Source organism: Chlamydotis macqueenii, chromosome 1 (genome assembly GCF_036417535.1).
Source record: "Chlamydotis macqueenii isolate bChlMac1 chromosome 1, bChlMac1.mat, whole genome shotgun sequence".
In the NCBI taxonomy this organism is placed as follows: domain Eukaryota; kingdom Metazoa; phylum Chordata; class Aves; order Otidiformes; family Otididae; genus Chlamydotis; species Chlamydotis macqueenii.
Window position 1 is genome coordinate 116961433 of NC_141556.1, and position 21068 is coordinate 116982500.

The following is a 21068-nucleotide window of genomic DNA, read 5'->3' on the forward strand; positions in this document are numbered from 1 at the left end:
TCACCACTGCAGCCAGGGAGGAAGCAGACCTGTCAACCTCGGGGACCTTTCCTGCATTGCCACCACGTGTGCGGGGCCAGCGGTGGCTACTCATAGCAGCTACTGCTGTCAGGCTGGCAGGGCAGGGCTTACTGCAGGGCAAGAGTCGGTGCTAGGAATGCAGTGGGCTCAGTTAATCCATGCCAGCCCAGAACAAATGAGTCTGCAGAAGGAATTAAAGCAAAATAGCTGTTGGTCTTGAGAGAGTCGCACCCAGCCTCAAAGTTGCTTCCCACAGGCGGCCCAAGCTTGCAAACTCCTGGTCGTTTTTCAGGCAGTAGTTTTGAGCCGGTTGCTGTGGTTCCTGTTCCTTCACAGGAGATGAAATGCATTGTGAAAAAGGAGAGGGGAGTTGTTTGTGTGGTATGAGAAGGAAGAGCACACAAAAGCTGCTTGATAGCTGAGGATCGAATAAGGGAACTTGAAGGAAAGTCCCATTTCAGCCTGAGACAGCTTGCTCAGCAGAACAGGCAGAGGCAGATCCGTGATGCTGGTCCCATCTGGATTGGTTTGTTGTCTCCCAGTAGGCAGTGGTTCTGCTCCATTTGCTGGATAAACCTGCCTCTTAGCCAGCATAAATACGGAAAGGAGGTAACTTAGCTCCCACGTGTTGAAGAAAGAAAATGGGATTGGAATTCAGCTTTTGGAAAAAAAAAAAGTTACTCTCCTTGTTCTCCTTTTTATTGTAGCTTCAAAGGGTTTATATAATTATACAAAAACAAATAAAAAAATATTCTCTGCTCCTTCTGAACTGTTTCTTCCGTGCTTAACCTTTAAAAGGAAACAAAAAGTCCAGGAAAAACAAACTCCACTCATCATGATTTTGAAGGCGCAGAACATTTGAGGTCAGTAGAAGAACCTTCAAAAACCTGGTTCCCAAGATGTTTGGAATGAAACAGTTACAAAACAAATTCTTACAAGAGCTCCAGGGGCAGAGCAACTCCAGCTCAGAGAGGGCCCAAACCACTGGCTTAAGAAGGACATATGGTGTGTGGCTCCTGGGTGAAGTCACTATAATGATCCTCTTGCTATGGATGAGGATGTGGAGGCAAGTGCCCTCAGAAAAGCAGAGCTGCTGAATCAAGGTAGCAGCAGCAGCTCCAGAAACTGGATATGGTTCTTTTGGGACCCCCTTTAATATCTTGTACTTAAGGTCTTACTACTTTGTGAAATTAGCCTAAGGCATGGTGGTGCTCCTACCTGTGAGCATAAGCAGTAGTGGGAAGAAGGGTGTGGAGAGCTTTTCCCTTTCCCACCATCTTTGAGTAACACCTGGAACAACACAACAATAAAAAGACCAAAGAGAGTGTGGAATGGTGAAAAATGCATGAAAATGGGGAGCGTAAGGCTAATAATCCCATTAAGTAATGGCACATGATTACGGAGAGCTGTCATAAATTGATACTGTCACAATATACAATCGCTGCCTAGGGCTCTGAAGGCTCTGAATGAAAGCTCCTATGCACGGCCTGACATTTTTCTCCTCTGCAGCAATGGCTGTCTTAATTGTTTGATTAATGAGCTCATTAAATCCCAGTATTACTAGAACAAGCATATTGACCTCCTGACCAATCACAATTAAAACGTAAATGCCACTTATTCAAGACACTGGTTAGCCATCTATTTAAGCAGCAGAAGAGCATGAAGACCAGCTTTGTATTTTGGGGATTTGGCCCACTTCACTCAGAAGACCTGGATGCTAAGCGAATCTCACAGCAATTGCAGGTGGAGTCCAACTTGCAGCATTGCCTACAATTACAGCAGCATTTGCCTGGTTATTAAGATTATAACCAGTCTGGAAACACCATCCTCCATTGAATCAACAGCAAGACTCCTGCTGACTTCACCAGAGGAGTTAAGATTTCACCCTACATCATCCCTAAACACAACAGTAAGGAAGTGTAATTAAGTTCTGCGCGTGTACCAAGAACGACTCGAAGTTACACATCCCTGAGCAGTGCTGTGGAGGAAGACGGAGGGAATTTGGCTCCCAGGCTGCAATGCCCCTAGCTGGGGCATATCTTCTGTGGGTGTTAGGGATAGGCAGTTTTTTTCCGGTTCTTTCACTGCTGCCTCGTGTCCCTGCAAGGTAAGACGCTGGCGCGTGGTCTCACTTCTGTAAAAAGGCCACCCTTGCTTTGTTGAAAGGTACATTACCGTACAGTGATGGGATACTCCAGCTGTTGTCGTGTTGCTTGGTACACAGCTGGAATGTAATTTCAGTGCCCCAGCTTGTGATTTTTTGAGTGGCTGGTATCATCGTGGCAGACCGTCTCTTTGGAAACTTGAACAAACACCTTTGGCATGTGTCACTGAAGCTTTTATGTCCAGTAGGAATTGTAGCTCCCCGCTTCAGATGAGCTGGGTCGGGAAAACAGAGTTGCCTCCTGTAAGCTAAAATGCAGGCATTTTAGCTCACTGTATTCACCCTGTTTTCTGCAGCAGGCCAAAATATCCATGTTTTGGGTTTTCCACAGAGGTTATAGGAAACTGCAGCGTCTTTGAGCTGCCAGGTCAAACCGTGTCAAGCTCTGAATCAGATTTGGCGTTCAGGGTCTCACAGTCACTTCAGACTGCTGCTGACTGGTGCAGTAGGCAAAGCTTTAATCGCTGCTTGTGCTGTTGTGTGGGCTGCTGTAATTTCCCTCCAGCTCTGCAGACCTGAAGGAAACCTGGAGGTATCCACCACCAGCCCTGGTGTGGCAAGTCTAGAGATTTGTCCTCCCTTCACCTCTCATCCAAAGCTCAAGCCTCTGGGGACTAACTAGCTTTCAGCTTCCTAAAGCTCGATGCGGCTCACCACCTTCCCAGTTGTCCCTACCCGAGTGGCTGCTGCCTCCTTTACCATAGGGCCTCAGGAGCCGAGGCTTTTGACTGAGTGACTCCTGAAGACCTGCCTGTTGTTCTCAGTCCAGGCACAGCAACCCCAGAGGACCAGGCCCTGATTTAGATGTTGGGATGTACTACAGAGCCTGGACAGCATAGGCTTTTAGAGTATATTGATAGTAATAAAGTGCAGCAATGACTTCACAAGGAAACTGCTCAGAAGATTTCCTCCTTAGCCTGTGAGAAGGAGCATGGCCACATCAGAAATGGGGAAACATCCTAGTCCCTGTGAATTTATTTTCTGCAGTAAAAGCCAAGTTCTTTCCATAACCACCAGAGACAGCAAAGCTGGGCAAACACAGCAGCACTTCACTAGAGACCATGGTACCTTTATTGCACAGAACACAGATGAGAGAGCAGTACACTGCTGATGTCCCTTGCAGGCAGCATGAGAGGGGAGACAGCACAGCATGTGAAGGCTGGAAGTCTTTTGGACTTCACTGCTGTGTTTAACGCCACCAGGATTAGCCCATAGAAGTGTCAAAAGTCTCAAGCAAGCAATCATCTCAGTGGTTAGGGTTGGCAGAGCATTGCTGTAACCAGTGATGCTTAATCTGTTTTATTCAGTTCCTTAGTGTTCAAATGATTTTTTTTTTTTGTGATAGCTTACTAACAGGCTGAGAGGCATGAATGTAAAAGGCTCAGAGATTCTCTTTGCTATTTTATCCATTGCAAAATAATAATAAAAAAAAAATTAGTGCTGTAGTAAATTTTCTTTCCAAGGAAAATTTTTGTTTGCACTTAGAAAGAAGACAGGAGAGTTGCTTCTGTAACATCTCCAGGGCTTGCCAATCCCTCACCTTCCTGGCTGCCTATTTGTCACTCCACTTAATGGCAAATTGAGAGTCAGTGACTGCTTCATGTCCAGGTTTCTCATGGTAACATGTCTGTCCTGACCTGGATCTCTGACTCTGCCGATGAACATTTCCCCAGAAGAGCAGGCTGGGGCTGCTCTATCTGGCCTCCTGAAATTTACTGTGACCAAGGTGATGTGGGACAAAACAAAGGAACAACCATGTTTCCTTAGCTCCAGCAGTAAAAGTTAGAGGGATCCAGAATGTTAGTATTTAATATCCAGCAGAAGACAGTTGATCAGGAGAAGTTCACCCTGCTGTCATTCTTGATCACATAGCTCTTCTTGCACACAGGACTATCTGCAAAGTTCTCTGAACGGTACATGAACCCTGCTGAGCTAACTTTATTTTTTCTTATCATAAGCTGAATGAAAACTTTAACTTGGTTGTAGGAACTGTTTTTCTCTGGATACTTGTTCTTTCTTTTCCAAGACCACAGCAATGCATTACTGTAAGATTGTTTCCTCACTGACTTATGTTGATGGTTTTAATTCCTCCATAATAAACTGTTTAAGCCACCAAAGCCCGGGTTGGTACCAGGCTGGGCTGCTGACCCCTCCATGTCCAGCGCAGGGGGTTTCCCTGAGACCCCATTTCTGGTGAAGAGCTGGCTGTGGGCAGCACAGCTCGCGTGAAGCCAGCGGGCTGGGACACAGTTGCGGCAGAGGGCGAGTGCAGGGCGGCTGGAAGGGAGCCGGTGGGAGCCAGCCCATCGCCAGACGTATCTGCCTGCCTGCCTCCTCTGGGCACAACACCTCCGAAATGACATCCCCTGACTGTTGCTTCTCCCCTGAGTGCAGTCTGGCACTGAGAGAGCCTGGGGTACCCGTTGCTAGCGCTGAGGGGTCACAGTAACACACTTCACCATGTTTTCTCCTTGAGGGGTGGGTAAAACATGACTTAAATTGTGGTGTCACGTATTCAGCTCTGTTTTAAGCACATGCTAGCAGCGTTTGTAGTCTTGTTCTTGTGAAATACACAGTGGTTTTCTATCTTCCTGTTGCTGTAAACTGTGTAGTGCTGGAAAGCAGTGCTCTGAGTAGGAGGAAGAATACAATAGCAGCTTTTGACCAGCTTTAATTTTTACCGCCTACGAAACAAGACTTTTCTAACACAGCCGTCCAGCTGTTTTAGCATTTCTAAAAGGTTTCATCCCCTGACAGTGTTGAAGTCAATAGGCTATTCTGGTTTTCATTACCAAGAAAGGCAGTGGTTGTTGCAGTACCAGAGGCAGAAAGCAGCGGGGAGCTATCAGAGGAGAATCCTTTGAGCTGATATGGAGAATAAGGCCATTTACCAAGCCGCAGGAGCGTCACTCCTCGCGTGTCCCTCGAGCTCCATGGCAGAAACTGGCCTGCCCCAGACTGGGTGCTCGTTTCCAGACATAGAGCTCTTTGTGAAGGTGAGCATTGTAAAGCAATCCAATGGCAATGTTTGTTTATGGAGAACTTTTTACTGTATTTGAGATGCATTTGATAGCGTAGAAGAAGGTGAAAGAGCAAGCAGAACTGGTTTCATTAATGTGTGTTGTTTGGTTGTAAGGTCTGCAAGCCTTAATGAACTAACCTATTAACTAAGTAAATGATACACCTGGTTTTTTACTTCTGCACCCTTCCATTTAATCTTAAGTTTTAAAACTGTGCTTTAGGAGAATCATATGAAGGGCTTAAAATTAGACCTCTGCTCTCTTCCGACAATATCACATGAAGCCGAACTTAACCAGTAGCAGATACGCAAGATTTCACCCCATTTTAACAAAGTCTCTTAACAAAATGCAATACAAAGTACACAAAAGCAACACTACTGTGGTGACAGGTATGGTGAGTTTCACCTCTTGTGCTTTACACCAGCACGTGGGGATTTGTTAAGCCAAAACCAAGAGCCCAACCATTACAGGGGCACAGAGGAAGAGAGGTTACATGACTTGGATATGGCCACACTTAAGTCTTAAAAGTGGGAACCCTGGGCCTATAAGGAGGAGGGATTAGCCAGCACTTGTGCTTTGTTAGTCCTCAGCTCAGGAGACTGCAGAGATGGGTGTGTTCAGCTGGAGCAAGGCTGCTGCCTAAGTTCCCTCCTTCTCTGGGGCCCCCATAGTTGTCTAGTTTGAAACTCTTAATTATTTGATTTATTCTGTTTATTCCCTGAAGTGCTTTAGACATTACATCTCAATTTATGCTGGTAAATCTTTCTCTGCTTGTTTCCTGTGATCATAAACTGTTTTAAACTTGCTTTAATCTTGCAGTGACTTAAGTAGATTTATGTTCACATGGACAAATGAGGCAGAGACTATTTCCTTTGGAAGGACTGCTGTGATTTCAAGTTTGTTTTCTAATGTATGGCAATATTCAATGTGCATTTTAATGAAAAAAACTATGTCTCCAAGGTGACAGGATTCTTCATCGTACCTATGTGCATGTTTAGAGAAGGATATGAAGAAACTTTGCATGAAAATATGTATTAGTAGAGATGAGTAACATGCTATATGTACTTGTAGCAGATCTGGGTTTTCTGCTTTTCTATTGCATCTGCTATCAAAATTTGCTGTCATCACAGATGTATATATGCCTTTTTTTTTTTTAATTGTAGGCTGGCAGTGATGGGGAAAGTATTGGAAATTGCCCATTCTCTCAGCGTCTCTTTATGATTCTGTGGCTAAAAGGTGTCATATTTAATGTCACAACTGTGGATTTGAAAAGGTGAGATTGGAGTTCTCATTTTCAGAACAACTTTTCAGAAATTGTGATTTTAAAAGATGACTCTCTTCTGATAGATTTGAAATGCACGCTGTGGCTTGGCATTATGGTAATGGTCTGGATGCCTGATTCCTCTTTAGGGTTCTCTCATGTAAAGTGGACTAACTCCTTTGAAGCAGTTGAGATTTTAATCTGTTTTGCAGTAGCTTTTGCATAAAACAGAAGTTTTGGGGGTTTTTTAAAACATTTTAGAGCACATTCAGATGTGGAATAATGAATTCTCATACCGCTGGTGTGGGGCAACTGGCTAAGTTTTAGAAAGAAATTGGAAATGTGTTTCCTTTTGTGATGAACTCCATTTCTTTCCTCCCATCAGAAAGCCTGCTGACCTGCAGAACCTTGCCCCAGGAACAAACCCCCCCTTCATGACATTTGATGGTGAAGTGAAAACCGATGTCAATAAGATCGAGGAGTTCTTGGAAGAAAAGCTAGCGCCGCCCCGGTACTGTATTCCTGCCTGCTTTTAGCCCCTCATGGACCTTGACAGGCGTTGATGACCAAACTCTCTCGGTTTCGGCGGGTCAGATCCTCAATAAGTTGCACGTGTTATAATTACGTGTGGGAAGCTTGGAGGCACTGGTCTGGCCACCATGCCCCCACGGAGGGGTAACTTTGCCTGGAGTGAAACACGCTGAAGCCTGGCACCATGCAGGGGACGGCCGCAGGGTGGCCCCGAGACACCAGCTGCACTCCTCCCGCTCCCACGGCCCTCGCCTCTGCCCTGAGTTCACTGCTGTGCCACCACAGTCATTCCCAAGGCATGAAATCCGCCCCGCTGCAGCAAGCGTGTGCAGAAGCCTGCATGCCACTGCAGAAACCTGACCTCTTTTCCTCCACTTGTGTTTGCTTGAGGTTTTCCTCTTCACACTCTACAAATAACTACGCTTACTGGGAGCAGGTAGTCGGAAGAAAAGGGCAGTGAAAGCCTCCCGTGTGGCAGGCGTGCTGGGGTGAAGACTGTTGTGGCTCATTTTGTGTGGCCAGGTGGGCCTATCTTGGTGCACACTAGAGGCCGAGTTTCGGACTTGTCCTTCTCCATCCCAGCAGCTCTTCCCACCTTGCCCCAAACCCTGCTGTCCCACCACCAGCAGCATCATGTCCCCCACCCACACACCTTCTCTCCACCAGGACAGCAGCTGCCTGCTGCAGCACTCCCTTCTCAAGCATCTGAACCTGACTTAAACTAGGCAGGCAGCTGCTCCTCTCCACTTTTACCTTCCTATCTGCCCCTGATAACAACAGCTGTTGGACCAATTGCTCTGAGCTTGCTGATGCATAAGCAGGCCAGGCAAGGAGGCTGGGAGGAGCAGCAGCTACTGTGAGCAGGGACTTTCCCTTGCTCCTCCTTATAGCAGGAGCCATGCTCCACGCAGCCTTACCTCCAGTGAAGGAGGTTTTGGAGAGACATTGGGCTGTCTTGGCAGTATTTGCGGCATGAACAGTCATTTCCCATCTCCCTCAGGAAAAGGAGGCAAGCCACGTGGTTTAACTATGGTTTAAATGCACATTTGTTAAGTGATTTTTAGTTTAGGATGGTTCCCTTTGAGAGTCCTCTGTGGCCATATATTGTGACACTGCAGTGGAAATAATGTATATGAAATAATTAGTGGAGATAAAGATAAAGGCTAGTTGTATAACTTCTTTTTGTTTCTTTTAAATCCTCAGGTATCCCAAACTTGCACCGAACCACCCTGAGTCTAACTCTGCAGGAAATGATGTGTTTGCAAAATTCTCTGCATTCATAAAGAACCCAAGAAAAGATGCTAATGAAAGTATGTGGTGCAGTCCTTTCATCAGCCCTGGTAGTTACTGGAAGAAATTAGAGCTATACAATTCTAGCACACTGTACTGGAGATGTCCCATTTACAGCTCAGGGTAAACTGTCATTTTCCAGAACATAAAGGCTGTGGAAATCTGTGCCTATTCACGCTCCTATTTGAGGTTTCCCAAAGTTAGTTTACACAGCATGGGAGCACCAACTCCAGCTCCTCCTCGTTTCTTCAGCTCTCAAGCCCCTAACACTGCACTGTCCCCACAGCTCTGCTAAAAGCACAGCCTGCTCGAACGAGGCCCTTACCTTTCTGCTCCATTTGTGTAAATAATGAGGACTCTAGCCCCATAGCACATCCCTCTAGAGCAGGACTCTCACTACTACCATGCATTAACGCATCTCTGTCCTCCAGCTCTCAGCCCTGTTCCCCTTGCTCTTCTCCCCTCGCCACAGTGGCATGCCAGCACCACCAGCCCATGAGACCCCCAGCCAAGCGTTGCCAGACCGTGCTGCCTCCGCCCCACTCCGGTTTGCTCAGCCACTCTGCTGAAAGGCCACTTTGCAAAAGCACACTCCGCAGAGGTGTTTGAGGAGCCATTTCTGGTAACGCAGCCCTGGTCTGGTTTTTCTCAGAACCCCCTTTAGCTACTTACAGCTCTTATCCCAGCATTAAGTTTTAAGCTTGGGATAAAGGAATTGCAGGAGTTGGCATGGCCGGGTGTCTGCGAGCTGGGCTGGTGCCAGGAGACAGGATGCAGGAGTTGCCTTTCTGCTTGGTGTCAGAGAGACCTTGGTACAGACTTCAATGACCTTTTTATTGTCTTAACCTAGATTTGGAAAAATCTTTGCTTAAAGCCCTGAGGAAGCTGGACAACTATTTAAATAGCCCTCTGCCTGATGAAATTGATGCTTACAGCACTGAGGAGATCACTGTTTCCAGCCGGAAATTCCTGGATGGTGATGAGCTCACCTTAGCGGATTGCAACCTCCTACCAAAGCTCCATATAATCAAGGTTTGCATTTGCTCTTTAGCTTCCTGAAGAGAAGGGTGACACAGAAGCTTAAGTCCTTTTCTAAGAGGCAGAGGAATCCTTTATCTATTCCGAGGTCACACAGTAGCTGTGTAGGGACACTGAATGCTAAGGTACAAGGCCATTTCGTTACAACACAGCTAGGCAGATCCTCAAATTGATGACTCTGGAGTTAGAATTTGTCGTTTTATATCTGGACTGTGACTGCACTTGCTAAGCAGTGCTATATTCAGTGCTTTTGAGAAGTGTTTGCATTTGCATGTCACGTGCAAAGTGCCATGGATGAGTAAGACAAAATAATTTATTTTGTTCAAGCGAATTCAGGAAGCCAGCAAAAGCTGAAATTTGCACCTGTCTCTCCTTCCTTTAATGCAAAACTCTTGCTTTGCTGAACATCACCACTCGTACCCATAATGCTGACAGGGTAGCCACCACCCACTGCCTTCCAGCCAAGGCTCCCAGCCTCTTTTTGCAGGGCTGTGGAGCATCTACACACACCTAGTTCTGGTGACTGAGATGTCTGGGTGTTGTCACAGCCTGTCCCTGGCCTAATCTGGAGCTATCCAGGCTGTGGAAGAGAAACGGCCACACTGGAAATTAATCTGGTTTTCACACAAAGTCACCTCAGAAAGTTTCCTTTTTTACTACTATTCTGTGAGAGGAAGAGTAGATTGAATTGCTTTCTGGCACCTCCATGAGTGAAACCTTTCCCCAGAGGTGTCCTGGTTAACCCATTCCAGAGAGAGCAGCAAGGGAATGAGCCCTTTCCCACACCCCCACAAAGCACAGGCACAGCGAAGCCCAAGAGGTAGAAGGGGTCAGCAGAGCCAATACAGGGAGAATCACCTTATGTCAGGTGAACGTCTGAAGGATGATGGAGGATGAGCATCACACCATCCTCGATGGCCAACAGAGAGGGATTAGGTATTGTCCAACAGTTGTTTTCCGTAGCCATTTGAAATTTAGTATTTTAATTGAAGTTTTTCCTTTCTGTTTCAGTAAGAGTATCCAAGCGTAGGCCAGTTTGTAAGATTATTCTGTTAATTCTGGTTTATGCTAGCTCCTTTGCTGTTTTCAGCTGTATCTTTTCCAGATGTGGTCTACTGGTCCACATAGCTCTGCATAGTTCTAGCAGAATATTTATACCAAATAAATCCTTTTAAGTGAGTTAGCCTGTTAGCTACCTTTCTTCATCTTGTCTTCTCTTTTTTTTTGTTTTTCCTTCTCCTTTCCCCCTACATTGCATATAATGACGGACGTATACATTGAAAATTTAAAATGTGCATAAAGAGTAGATTTGGGTTTTTTTTACGGAACGTGTGTAATGATTTTTTTTTCTTTTAATAAAAGGTTGTTGCAAAAAAATACAGAAATTTTGATTTTCCACCTGAAATGACAGGGATTTCAAGATACTTGAACAATGCATATGCAAGAGATGAATTTACAAACACTTGTCCTGCTGATCAAGAAATTGAGTATGCGTATTTGGATGTTGCAAAGAGAATGAAGTAAACAGAAGATGCCTCCATTCTTTATTGCTTCTGAGATTTGGATGGGCACCAGCCAAGATGAAAAAAAAAAAAAGCCAGTATGCTTTCTGCCGTGTAATTTTAAGTTCTGCCATTGGCCAATCCTTCTTTTATAATGATTGTATAGCATTATTTGCTCATTCTTAAATTATGTATGTATATGTTTGTGTGTCTGTACAGATGTATGCGCACATGAATGTTGTGCATTGCAAGTTAAAGGCAACGATTAAAGCATTTTTTGAAGTTAGGGAAACAGTGTAGGTCACACAATTACCGCAATATTACAGACTAGTGACTTATGCTAAATTGCTGAATTCTGAGAAGTAGCCACCCTGTTTCTAACGTTATTGCTGCCTCTGATCTCTGTTTCACAGTTGTTGCCAAACTTCACAGTTACCAGGAGGGTTTCTATTTGTGTCTCTGGAAGCCTCAGAGGGCCACAAGCCGACAGCTGGTGCCTATACAGCACCCTGGTTAACCCAGGAGAGAGGCCAGCCTGTAGGTGGGACCACATCTGACATCCCAGAAGCCCTGTTCTCTGTGCTAGAGACCTGCAGGGCAGGTCAACAAAGAACAACTCCTTTTCACATTAAGTGAGTCTTCTTTGGTATTAAAAATAAATAAATAAATAAGTAATCCTGCCTTCCTCACTCAGGGCTGCATAACCCATCAGACTTCCCTCCTGGTGCTCCCAGAGAGAGCAATACAGACTGTCACTGGCCTGTGGACTATCTGATAATAGATATTTGACAAGGGAGGAAGGAGAGACTTGGTTGTCACTGTAGAGAAAAGAAATGGGTGAACACCTGTCCCCAGCTACTAATGTAGGATCTCTCTTTGTCATCCTTCCATGACTCTCATTTGGTTTTGAAAAGCAAAGAGGAGGAGAGAGTCTAAGAAAGAAAGAAAGAAAGAATCCTTCTATGCTTCCTTATCCTGGTTGAGCTCCAGCATATTGCCTTTTCCAGGGCAGCTGTTAGGACTTCATTGCTGAGAGCTTTCCAGCTGATCAGACAAGTATCTGTCAGGAACAATGTAGACCTACCTCCTGCCTTAGGAGGGGCATGGATTAGATGAACCCCTCCGATCTTGCATGGGTCTGTGTTCAAGGCAGCCAGTACTGGTGGGAAACGCCCTCTAGCCTGGCAGGAGGGAGTGCACTCTTAGAGATGGATGGACTGTGAGAAGTGATGTCCACAGCTGCTTTCTGCTGAGCAGGCCCTCAGCCAGCAGCACATAGGAGTAGAGGGTGCAATGCTTTAGTTGTAGGGTCACCTGAGGTTCTTCCTGATGGATTTTGCATGTATGTACAAAATACATGTGAAAATGCCTAAAAATAGACTTTGTAGCACCTATAGCCACAAAAAAGACTGTTACAGACTAGTCATTTGTCCTTGTCCATGTCAAACATGTGCTTGCTTTCTAACAAAGCATTCCTTAATGGTAATAGTCGGTGTCAGATATATTGTGTCCGTAGTGTCTTTGTCTTACACACTACACAGTTCTGATGCTAATTTGCTATCATTGCAATTATTTGTAAGCATTGTTCAATATGCAGTTTTAGTTTGCCTTAGAGAAAAGAAGACACAATACCTTTCCCTTCCCACCCTCAATTGTGAACTCTCAGATTGGGGTTGATAGCTGAGCAGTCACTCATCACATATTACTAACTGTTACATTGTACTTTCAAATACATACATATATATAAAAAATATATTAAAAATGAAATCTGTATACTCTTTTCATATGCCTTACAAATTTAAGTAGAAAATATACAAATTCATAAGTAATTTGAACCATGTTCTGTCTTTATTTCCTTGGTAATTTCCTGGTATGATGCATTGCAATAGTGGCCTGGTTTTTAAGAAATAAGAGGCAAAATTTAACACAGCTTGGATTTTGGAGGAATCATGTATATCGCAGACCTGCAGTGAGATCCTGGGAGCAGTACATAGTGGCTGTGCCCATTACTGCTGAATAAAAATCCAAAGGGCCAAGGTGTAGTCCTTGACCGCCAAGCCACCAAGCACAAACTGTTCCACATCCATGCTGGTTGGGGCTGGCCACATTTGTAACTGTGTGGTCTTGGGGAGATCCAGCTGGGATGATCCAAAGCAACAAGGGACTGTCCACGCTGCTTAGCAGCTCTTGCAGTAATGCAAATGCATGCCCTCTCTTACTTCTCACCATATATACAGTTACAACTGTTTATCATCAATAAGTAACAGAAAGCCTGGGCTATGCTATTCTCTGGCCCTGAGGGCACCTAGCAATGTGTGGTTCACATCCACATGGCTTTTTTCTACCTCCTGGAAACAGGGTGGCCACGCTGGTTGTGGAAAACAGTACCTATCTCCAAATCATTCCTGAATCTTGGCGAGAACAATGCTTTTTGGCACAGGTCAGAGTATTTGTAACACCAGCCTTGAGGCTGGTGAAGATAAATGAAAATGATGAAAATGTGCATGTTGAAAGCACTAGAAGAAACAGAAAAGCAAGGGTTAAAAAAAAGGAACAGGTTAATCACTACAGGGCACTGTAGAAGTAAATTCTTTTAAAGGACCTGATAGCAAGAAGGCAAAGAACAAACAAGCCTCAAGCTAAGGTAAAGAGATGAGGAGGAGCAGGACTGGAGCCATGAAACATCCTGATAAAGAAAACAACAGAACAATGGGAAGCAGGAGTTTTGTCTTGGACTTAAAGATTCTGACAGATCCCTAGGGGCTATAAAAGGCACATCGAGAAAACAGTTTGTTGTCACCAGTGAAGAACCCAAGAGCTGTGCCAGGACTTGACAGCCGGTGGCACTGGCCTGCCACCTCACACACAGACTGGCTGAGTGGGTGTCGGGGTGCAGGGATACCAAAAGGGAGTAAAATACGTGCCATTTAGACTGAATACCACCCTTTTCTTCCATAAAGTGCCACACTGTCTTCCTTTCCCTGGACCCATGGTAACAACCACCCCATGGCATGGCCCTGCCTGCTTTCCAAACTCAAACACAGCACCCGTGTCTGTGTCTGGAGTTGGCTGCAGCTCAGGAGCTGGTGTGCCAGCGCTCAGCAGCAGCCCATCACTGTTCGTCCTTACTGAAAAGGGCAAGAACCATATCTGCCTGAAACATCATGCTGCTTTCTGCTATGCCTATGTTTATGGCTTATCGACACCATGAAACTTCTTTTTGCTTCCAGATCATTCATTTAACCTCCCTCACCCTGTCCGCTTTTTCTAAGGCTTCGTCAGAATCACATGCCTGCACTTGCAGTACTGTCAGGTGAAGAGAAAAAAAGCCACAGACGCTCAGCAAAGAGAGGTGGGGGTTTTTTTTTGCTTAAAACCTGACATTGCTTGGAAGTATATTTGATTCAATGCTTGTAGCAACTGATAGTTTTGAAACCTAATGTTTTGTGGTTTCCTTACTGCCCTTATTCATGCAAAAGAAGTTCGTGGCTCTAGCTTTCCACAAGGGATTGTTGAGCACACGTGATGGTGCTCAACCAGCAGGTTATGGTTGGTGTTTGCATATTTCTGGCAATACAGGGAGAAGATGTGGGCAGATAAGCCACAGAAGTGACCCAGTGTATCAGAAAACTGTAGTCCCTTAATTTGTCCTGGGGCAGGCTGAGCTAAAGTGTCTGCACAATCCCAGTGCAGTAAATGAATCTGTATCTCCTATATATCTTGAGTGCCTGCGTCTGGCCCTTCTTCAAGCACATTATTTTGAGAAAATGCCTTTGTCCACATTTGAGTTATCCTATTTTTAAAAGACTATTGAAATTTTTTAAAACAATTTACTGGAGAACAAATTAGATGAGATAAAGGGAGAAAGAAAGCATGTTGGGGTGTTGACGGAATCACTAGCTGTCTGAGTGGCCTTGACATGCAATAAGATGTAATATCTAGACACAGATTTCTAGTACTTGATTCCATGCCAGGGCAGAGATCATGTTCCATTACTTAAAGGCATGTTTGTGGAGATAAAGCTACTGATTTCCAAATGCTTATTAGCATAAGTAGTTTTCTGTGTGGTGTTGCTTGTACAAAAAAATGTTTTTATTATAATTTTAAATGCAGTTTTTTACATGTCTCTTTTAAACACCTATTATATGCAAAGCAAATAAGGTCAGTTACTGTATTAATTGCTCTTCAACCACTTGTGTAGAAAACTCTTCAAGGTTTGAAGGTTTCTTTCTCAGCTTCAGTACCTTAGTTTTCAGCATGACCCCTTGACTTGAAGGTTAAACGCTACTTGCGCTCAATGCAGTATTTCCAAAAGCAAACTGAAATAAAATCAAATGCAGTGTAACTAACTGTAACGTATTTCCCCCAATGCATTATTTTTTAAAAATATCTTCAAAGCAACAAAAAATAAACCTCATGAAAGCAAATTAGTATTCCTCATCTGTATCAACATGCTATTTGTTTAAACACAAGCAAAGATCTGCATTTCACAAGCCCCTTAAAACTGGTTGAAGTTTAGTTTAAAAGCCAGGTTTTTTTCTAGGTTATTAGGAAGGTTATTTCTAAGCTGTCAAGAACCAGTAATCAACTGGTGAGGCATAACCCTGAAAGTTCAAGTCAACAGAAACTATCCACAGCATGGCAGAGCCTTGACTACGTTAGCAAACACCCCTCTAAATCAGCCACCCCAAGTGCTGATATCACCCAATCTCTGCCAGCCACCCAGATGCCCCCCATGGACCCTTAAGAGCTACTTAAAGGCTCATGTTGGTTCTGTGGCCATTCACTGTGACTTTAGTGACTGCGCACAAGGAGCTGCTGCCCTACAAACTGAGTTTCTTGGTTAGAGATCCTGAACGCCTTGCAGGGCTGGGAGAGCAGAGGTTTGCCGCACGGCTCACGGCTAGGTTCTCCCATCAGCAATCTTAACTGGCATCGTATCCAGAACTACGCTTCGTTGTCTCATCTGACAAAGACCCAAATGCAGGTCCTGCTCATGAGCAATGGGGCAAAGCAAGCTGGTTGCTAATGCATGGCTCAGACCAGCATTCAGTTTTCCTTCACTGGCAAACTGCAAAGAAGTGAAGAAGCAAAGTTTTTGCAGGTCCTGGCCTAAATTTGACTCCTGCTGATTAAGATGTTTTTATTGATAAGCAGAATGCAAACATAGAAATCTCTTCTGGAAATGAACTAAGTGAAATGAGTATTATTTCAAAATTTGAAAAGTGTTCAACTTCTTGATTAAATCAAATCAGTGAGCTGAAATCAAAATAAATGTTCCTTTTCAAAAACTGAAGGCATTTGTTTTTCTTGGGTTTCTTTCTTCTATCATTCCCTTCCTTTTTTTTTTTTTTTTTTTTCAGTGATGAAAGGGGTAAAATGAGAGGTAGAAGTGCTGGAGCAGAAAAGAAAAAGAAGACCACAGAATAATGAATCTTGGTTTTCAACTCAAGATTAGAAAGTAAAACAAGACCTAAACTAAACCAATATCTTATTTTGTTGAAAAATATTTGAAAAATTCCATTCATCCAACTTATTGTTATTCATTTTGAATACATTAGGATCAACACCAAGCTACTAAAAGCTTCACTTTCTCAAATGATCTGCAGTGAAGAGAAGGGGTCTCTAGAGGTGAAAACACTGCTGCATATTTGCCTGTAGGAATAAACACGGAAGAGATCTTCCAGCTCACTCCACAGTAGCTGCAAATTGCTCCAGGTAATGAAGCCATACTTGCATGAGAGGCTACAAGGAGCTGGACCATACACGGGTTGCAAGGAGGATCCTGCACATCAAATCCCCCCGACAGAGCATACAGGCTCTGTGTGCCTCACATGTAACTGTACCGTAGCACGTAGAGCGTTACAAGCCTCTCTGTGCCTAAGGATGCCTGAGCGAAAAGGCTGCTAGACAACAAGGCTGTGGACGTACAGTAAGAGTATTTGTTATAATACCTTGTGATGTGGATAGAAAGTCCTGCCATCACAGCAGTACAAGTCTTCCTGCAGGTTGCTCCTCTGATGGTTTCAGCAAACCCTCCACTGACAGAGCTCCCTGTGGATGTAATTTGAGCTGAACTGAAGGCCTCTCCCAACCTCCTCCGTCTCTCTCCCATTGCATTCTAGATAAGGCATGTGCCTTGGGAAATGGCAGCAAAGGCACACCCAGATAACTGCATCAATGAACTGATAAAATAGCCTGCTGAACCACAGCTGCTGCAGAGGTGAGAGCAGCTGTAGCAGCAATGTTCCTGTATCCCCACGAAGACAATTAGTCACCTTGGCTCCGCAGGCTTGTGCTGACAGCACTATAACCTGGTTCAGCTGTCCTATGTGTCTAAGTTATCCCATGTTTATTCACCAAGATGACGCTTTGTCCAAATTAGAGAGTACCCTGCTTCACAGTGGAGCCAGAATATCCACAGTAGCCTGGCTTGTATCATGCAGACACACTCCTAATACCACAGCAAGGTGCTTCTCACTGAGTTAAGAGTTGTTTCTAGAGAAATGTGGGAAGGCACTGGAATGCTTTAGTCTCCATCCCCATTTTTCTTATTCAAAGAGTGGGTTTCTTGCCCCTGGAATAAGCAGCAGAGTCTCTACCTAGGGCATGCAGGGGAGCTGCTCATTCAGGCCTCACACCAGCTGGGGCTGAGTGCACACCTTGAGCTAGAAGCTCTCCCAGGACCCACAGAAATACAGACCAGAGGGGACGCAAATTCAGTTTTGCCCTACAGTGCGATAAGCAAGTGAGGTGAGGTGAAAGGCTTATGTTGTTCTTGGAGCCCACAGTAAGAGCAGCAGAATCATGAGATCTTGCCCAAGGGGAGCTTTGGGCAGGACTGAGGGGTATTTAGCGTGCAGAAAGAGGCACCAAGATGTAACAACCTCCAAAACATTACTCTGTCCACTTTAATTTATACAATTTTTTTTTGCTTGCTGCTTCCCTTTTAAATCTTCCAGTACATCACACGTGTGTTAAATAAAGTTGAAGTGCCGTTGAAGTGAAGTACATCTACCACTATCAATCTTCTCAGCTGCAAAAATTATGAATTAGACCTCTGAAAGAATGAACTCACTTTAAAAATGTGCCAGACTGGAGAGGTAAGTGTTCCCTCTTCTGTTTTGCCTGCTTTTCTGTACCAGCAGAAGGCTAATAATTAATTACAAATCAGAAAAATGTGACTTGGGATTCTCACTCCACTCAGGGCTATAAACTGCTAGTTAGGTATTAAATTACTGATTTATATATCTACTAGGAATATAAATCCAAAGCACAGGAACTAGAAGAGATAAGAAGAAAAGAGAGAAGTAGAAAAGGAGAAGATGAAAGAACAAAAAATTTCAATAGAAGTAAACTGAGACAAGGGAAGGGAGATGTTATTTCTGAGTAATAGGCAGTGTTTGTACTGCATGTACCTAGTACAAACAATGTTTTATACACACACACACAGACTGCCTTTAAGGTTTTGTGCTTTTTCGCTCAGTCAGAATGCAAACTCTACCTATCCATCCATCCCTGTGAAGAATATGTCTCTAAGTGTTCAGGAACAATACTTTACTTTGTAAGAAATTACATTATGAAAATAGGAGTGGGAGAATTTGTAAATGGAACACCCTTCTTCTCCCCTGAATTTAAGAACTTGCTATTAAATTATATTATAAAATCTAATGGAGGATCAGTCAAAATCATTGATCTGTATTAAAAACAACATCTCATTTGTAACGTTGACACTTTAAAAGGTTTGAAAGTCAGTTAAAAATTAGATGTCTTTTAAAAAATAATCCCAAAAGATTTCATGCCAAAAATTGTTGAAACAATTTCTAGCCAACTTCCTATTGCACTCTTACTGCTGTAGCATTCGAATGCCTCAGAAGTATACTCACACCCACAATACCCTCATCACAAAAGTTATTCCCTTTTCATACTCGCAGAGCAGAAGGAGGCACAAAGAAAATGTTTCTGGTCCTGCGACATGAGGCAATCTGATGTGGAGGTCCAGAAAGCTTTCCTGAGAGAGACTTTGTTATAAATACATGGAGAGCTGTGGATCTGTTTTCTTTGGCAATATAAGGTCAGATCTGATTCAACTTAATAACGGCTAAAATGTCTACTCTTTGGTTACCATTCAATGATTTTCATGGCCCAGATAGCTTCCTCTTTGCTGTGAGCCTCGTCAACTCTTGGCATGATTACCATAAGTCCAAAGGATATATGTTAGGGGAAAGATAGTTAGTGGCCCTAGAGACTGAACTGATGTCTCACCTGTGGATATATGTCAGGAGAAAGTGTTTCAGTGAGACAGCTAGTGTAAACCATAGACATTTTTTTTAGTCAGGCACTTCTAGCACCTTCTACAACAGTAGCCATGGTACCAAAGTGACCCAGTAACTAGCTAGACAAGGTAGAGCATCCCTGTTTAAATCCCACCTCTCTTAATTTTCCAGGAAACTGGCAGGGAAGACTTCCAGAAGTTCTTCCCATGTAAAGGATTTATTTCCAGGAGGTCCTTGCTCAATTCAGATGGAGAATCAGACGGGCCTTCATTTACACCGTCCTGTCCAAAACAATACAAATGTCAGTGAGGCAGCCTCTAGAAACTGAAAACACTGGCAATCCAGGAAACGCAAAACACAGCATTGCTTACTTTACTGAATAACGATGAGAGCTATGTGGGTATTAGACAACAACTAGAGTAACAAATAGGAGAAAATAGAGCTGTCTGTTCTCACTGTTTGTACTTTCTTTCCATACATCTTGGTATAAGCTGAAATGCGAGGAGAGAACACAGTTAGAAGCTGTTCTGGAAGATGATGATTCTGCTTCCTGCACACTTCAGCATGACCTGTCATTTAACAAGATGCATCTATGAGGAAAATTAGCACACCTGGCTCTTCCCATAGCTCAACTTTCTGTAAATGTAGCATTGCTATGTGTCCCTCAAAGGTCAGCTTCACCTCCAGCATCACTTCTGCCCCTAATTAGGGTATGAACAACTGAAGTGTTGAGACTTTCTGAAGTGGACAGGAGGTTGCTTTGACTTCCTGACAGTACAATGAACATTTTACTACTTGTACGACAGTTAAGACTGACAGAGATCTTGTAATTGGATGCTTTTTGGATATTCACACCACCATTGTGGCTCGGATAGGAAAGAGCACCTAACTTTTTGCAGGCATTATGAAGAGTCCTGACTCAGGAGCAGCAGGCAACAGGGTAGCCAGGAGAAAGGCATCAAAGTGCATATAGATATTTGAGGCTCTCAAGCAACACCTCTCCTTGTGGACAGTGGGCCTGAGAAGAGCAATATCAGGTGTGGTGCTGGATGAATGCTTCTCTACTCCTGCTCTGCCTAGAGGAGCGTGGCCACCGAAATCTGGGTTAGCCAGTGCAGTGGATGAACACTGCCTTGCCACTTTCAGCCAGAACCAGCAACATAAGCAGCAGACCACAAAAGACTGAAGAAAATCAAATCAAACATACAGAGGCAATTTTATGTTTAGAACCTTAAACCCCTTCTTAAGAGATGTCACAATCATCTAGACAGTTACGCACAAAGGCACAAAAGACAACACCTTTAAATGACAGACGGAAGGTAAAAACAACATCTGCTGGAATAAATGTCTAGCAAAGCCAGTGTAAGCAGTCTTAGAATATATATACTTGTTGCTGGCTGCATGGAAAGAGCTCAGACTTGGAAACCTTAGTGGTCCATGCTATACATGTGTGCCTAAGAGAGTGATGAGGAGATTTCCAGATCCAGCATATACTTGTTATGTTTGAGATTTCAAATTCCAAAGGCATTGAAAGAGAAGAATATTCAGTCTCAATGTCACACAGCACCTGCTGAGTAACTCTCATACAACAGTTTCGGGTGGTGTTCCCTGTTTTGTCATGCTCCAAGCTTTACAGAAACTGCACGATTTCAAACAAGATGCTTGGTTTCTACACCGGGGTTAGAACAATGAGAACATTTTAGCTAAATCCTCAAGGAATCCTTGAGGTGATGAAAATTCCAGTTTAGAAAATGGTTATAACTTTCTTTTTCCCTGAGGATAACTCAAAGACGACTAAAGCTGGAAGGAAGCAAATAATATAATAGTATATAACCAGCTTTTCAATTTCACTAGACAGTGAAGTGTACTCACTATTTACTTAGCAGTACATCACGTGGGTGTAAACAGTATGTGCAGTGAGCACATGATGGTCCAGTTCCACAAACAATATTGCTTAAAATGCAG

At 43.9% G+C, this 21068-nt stretch overlaps 1 protein-coding gene across 4 annotated transcripts in view; it reads left to right on the forward strand.

Annotated features, from left to right (window-relative positions):
• The window catches only part of CLIC6 (CLIC family member 6), a 34149-nt gene extending 21487 nt beyond the window's left edge, over positions 1–12662 (forward strand). For 3 of the 4 annotated variants that reach the window (XM_086765062.1, XM_086765069.1, XM_086765054.1), the window contains 5 exons: positions 6369–6478; positions 6852–6977; positions 8201–8307; positions 9138–9319; positions 10688–12662. In XM_086765062.1, the coding sequence (XP_086621188.1) occupies positions 6369–6478; positions 6852–6977; positions 8201–8307; positions 9138–9319; positions 10688–10849 (687 nt within the window). In that variant the 3' untranslated portion in view covers positions 10850–12662. Of the gene's footprint in view, positions 1–5056; positions 5182–6368; positions 6479–6851; positions 6978–8200; positions 8308–9137; positions 9320–10687 lie in introns of those variants that run through there. The other variant, XM_086765077.1, reaches the window with a different exon arrangement.
• Positions 12663–21068: the final 8406 nt, after the last annotated feature.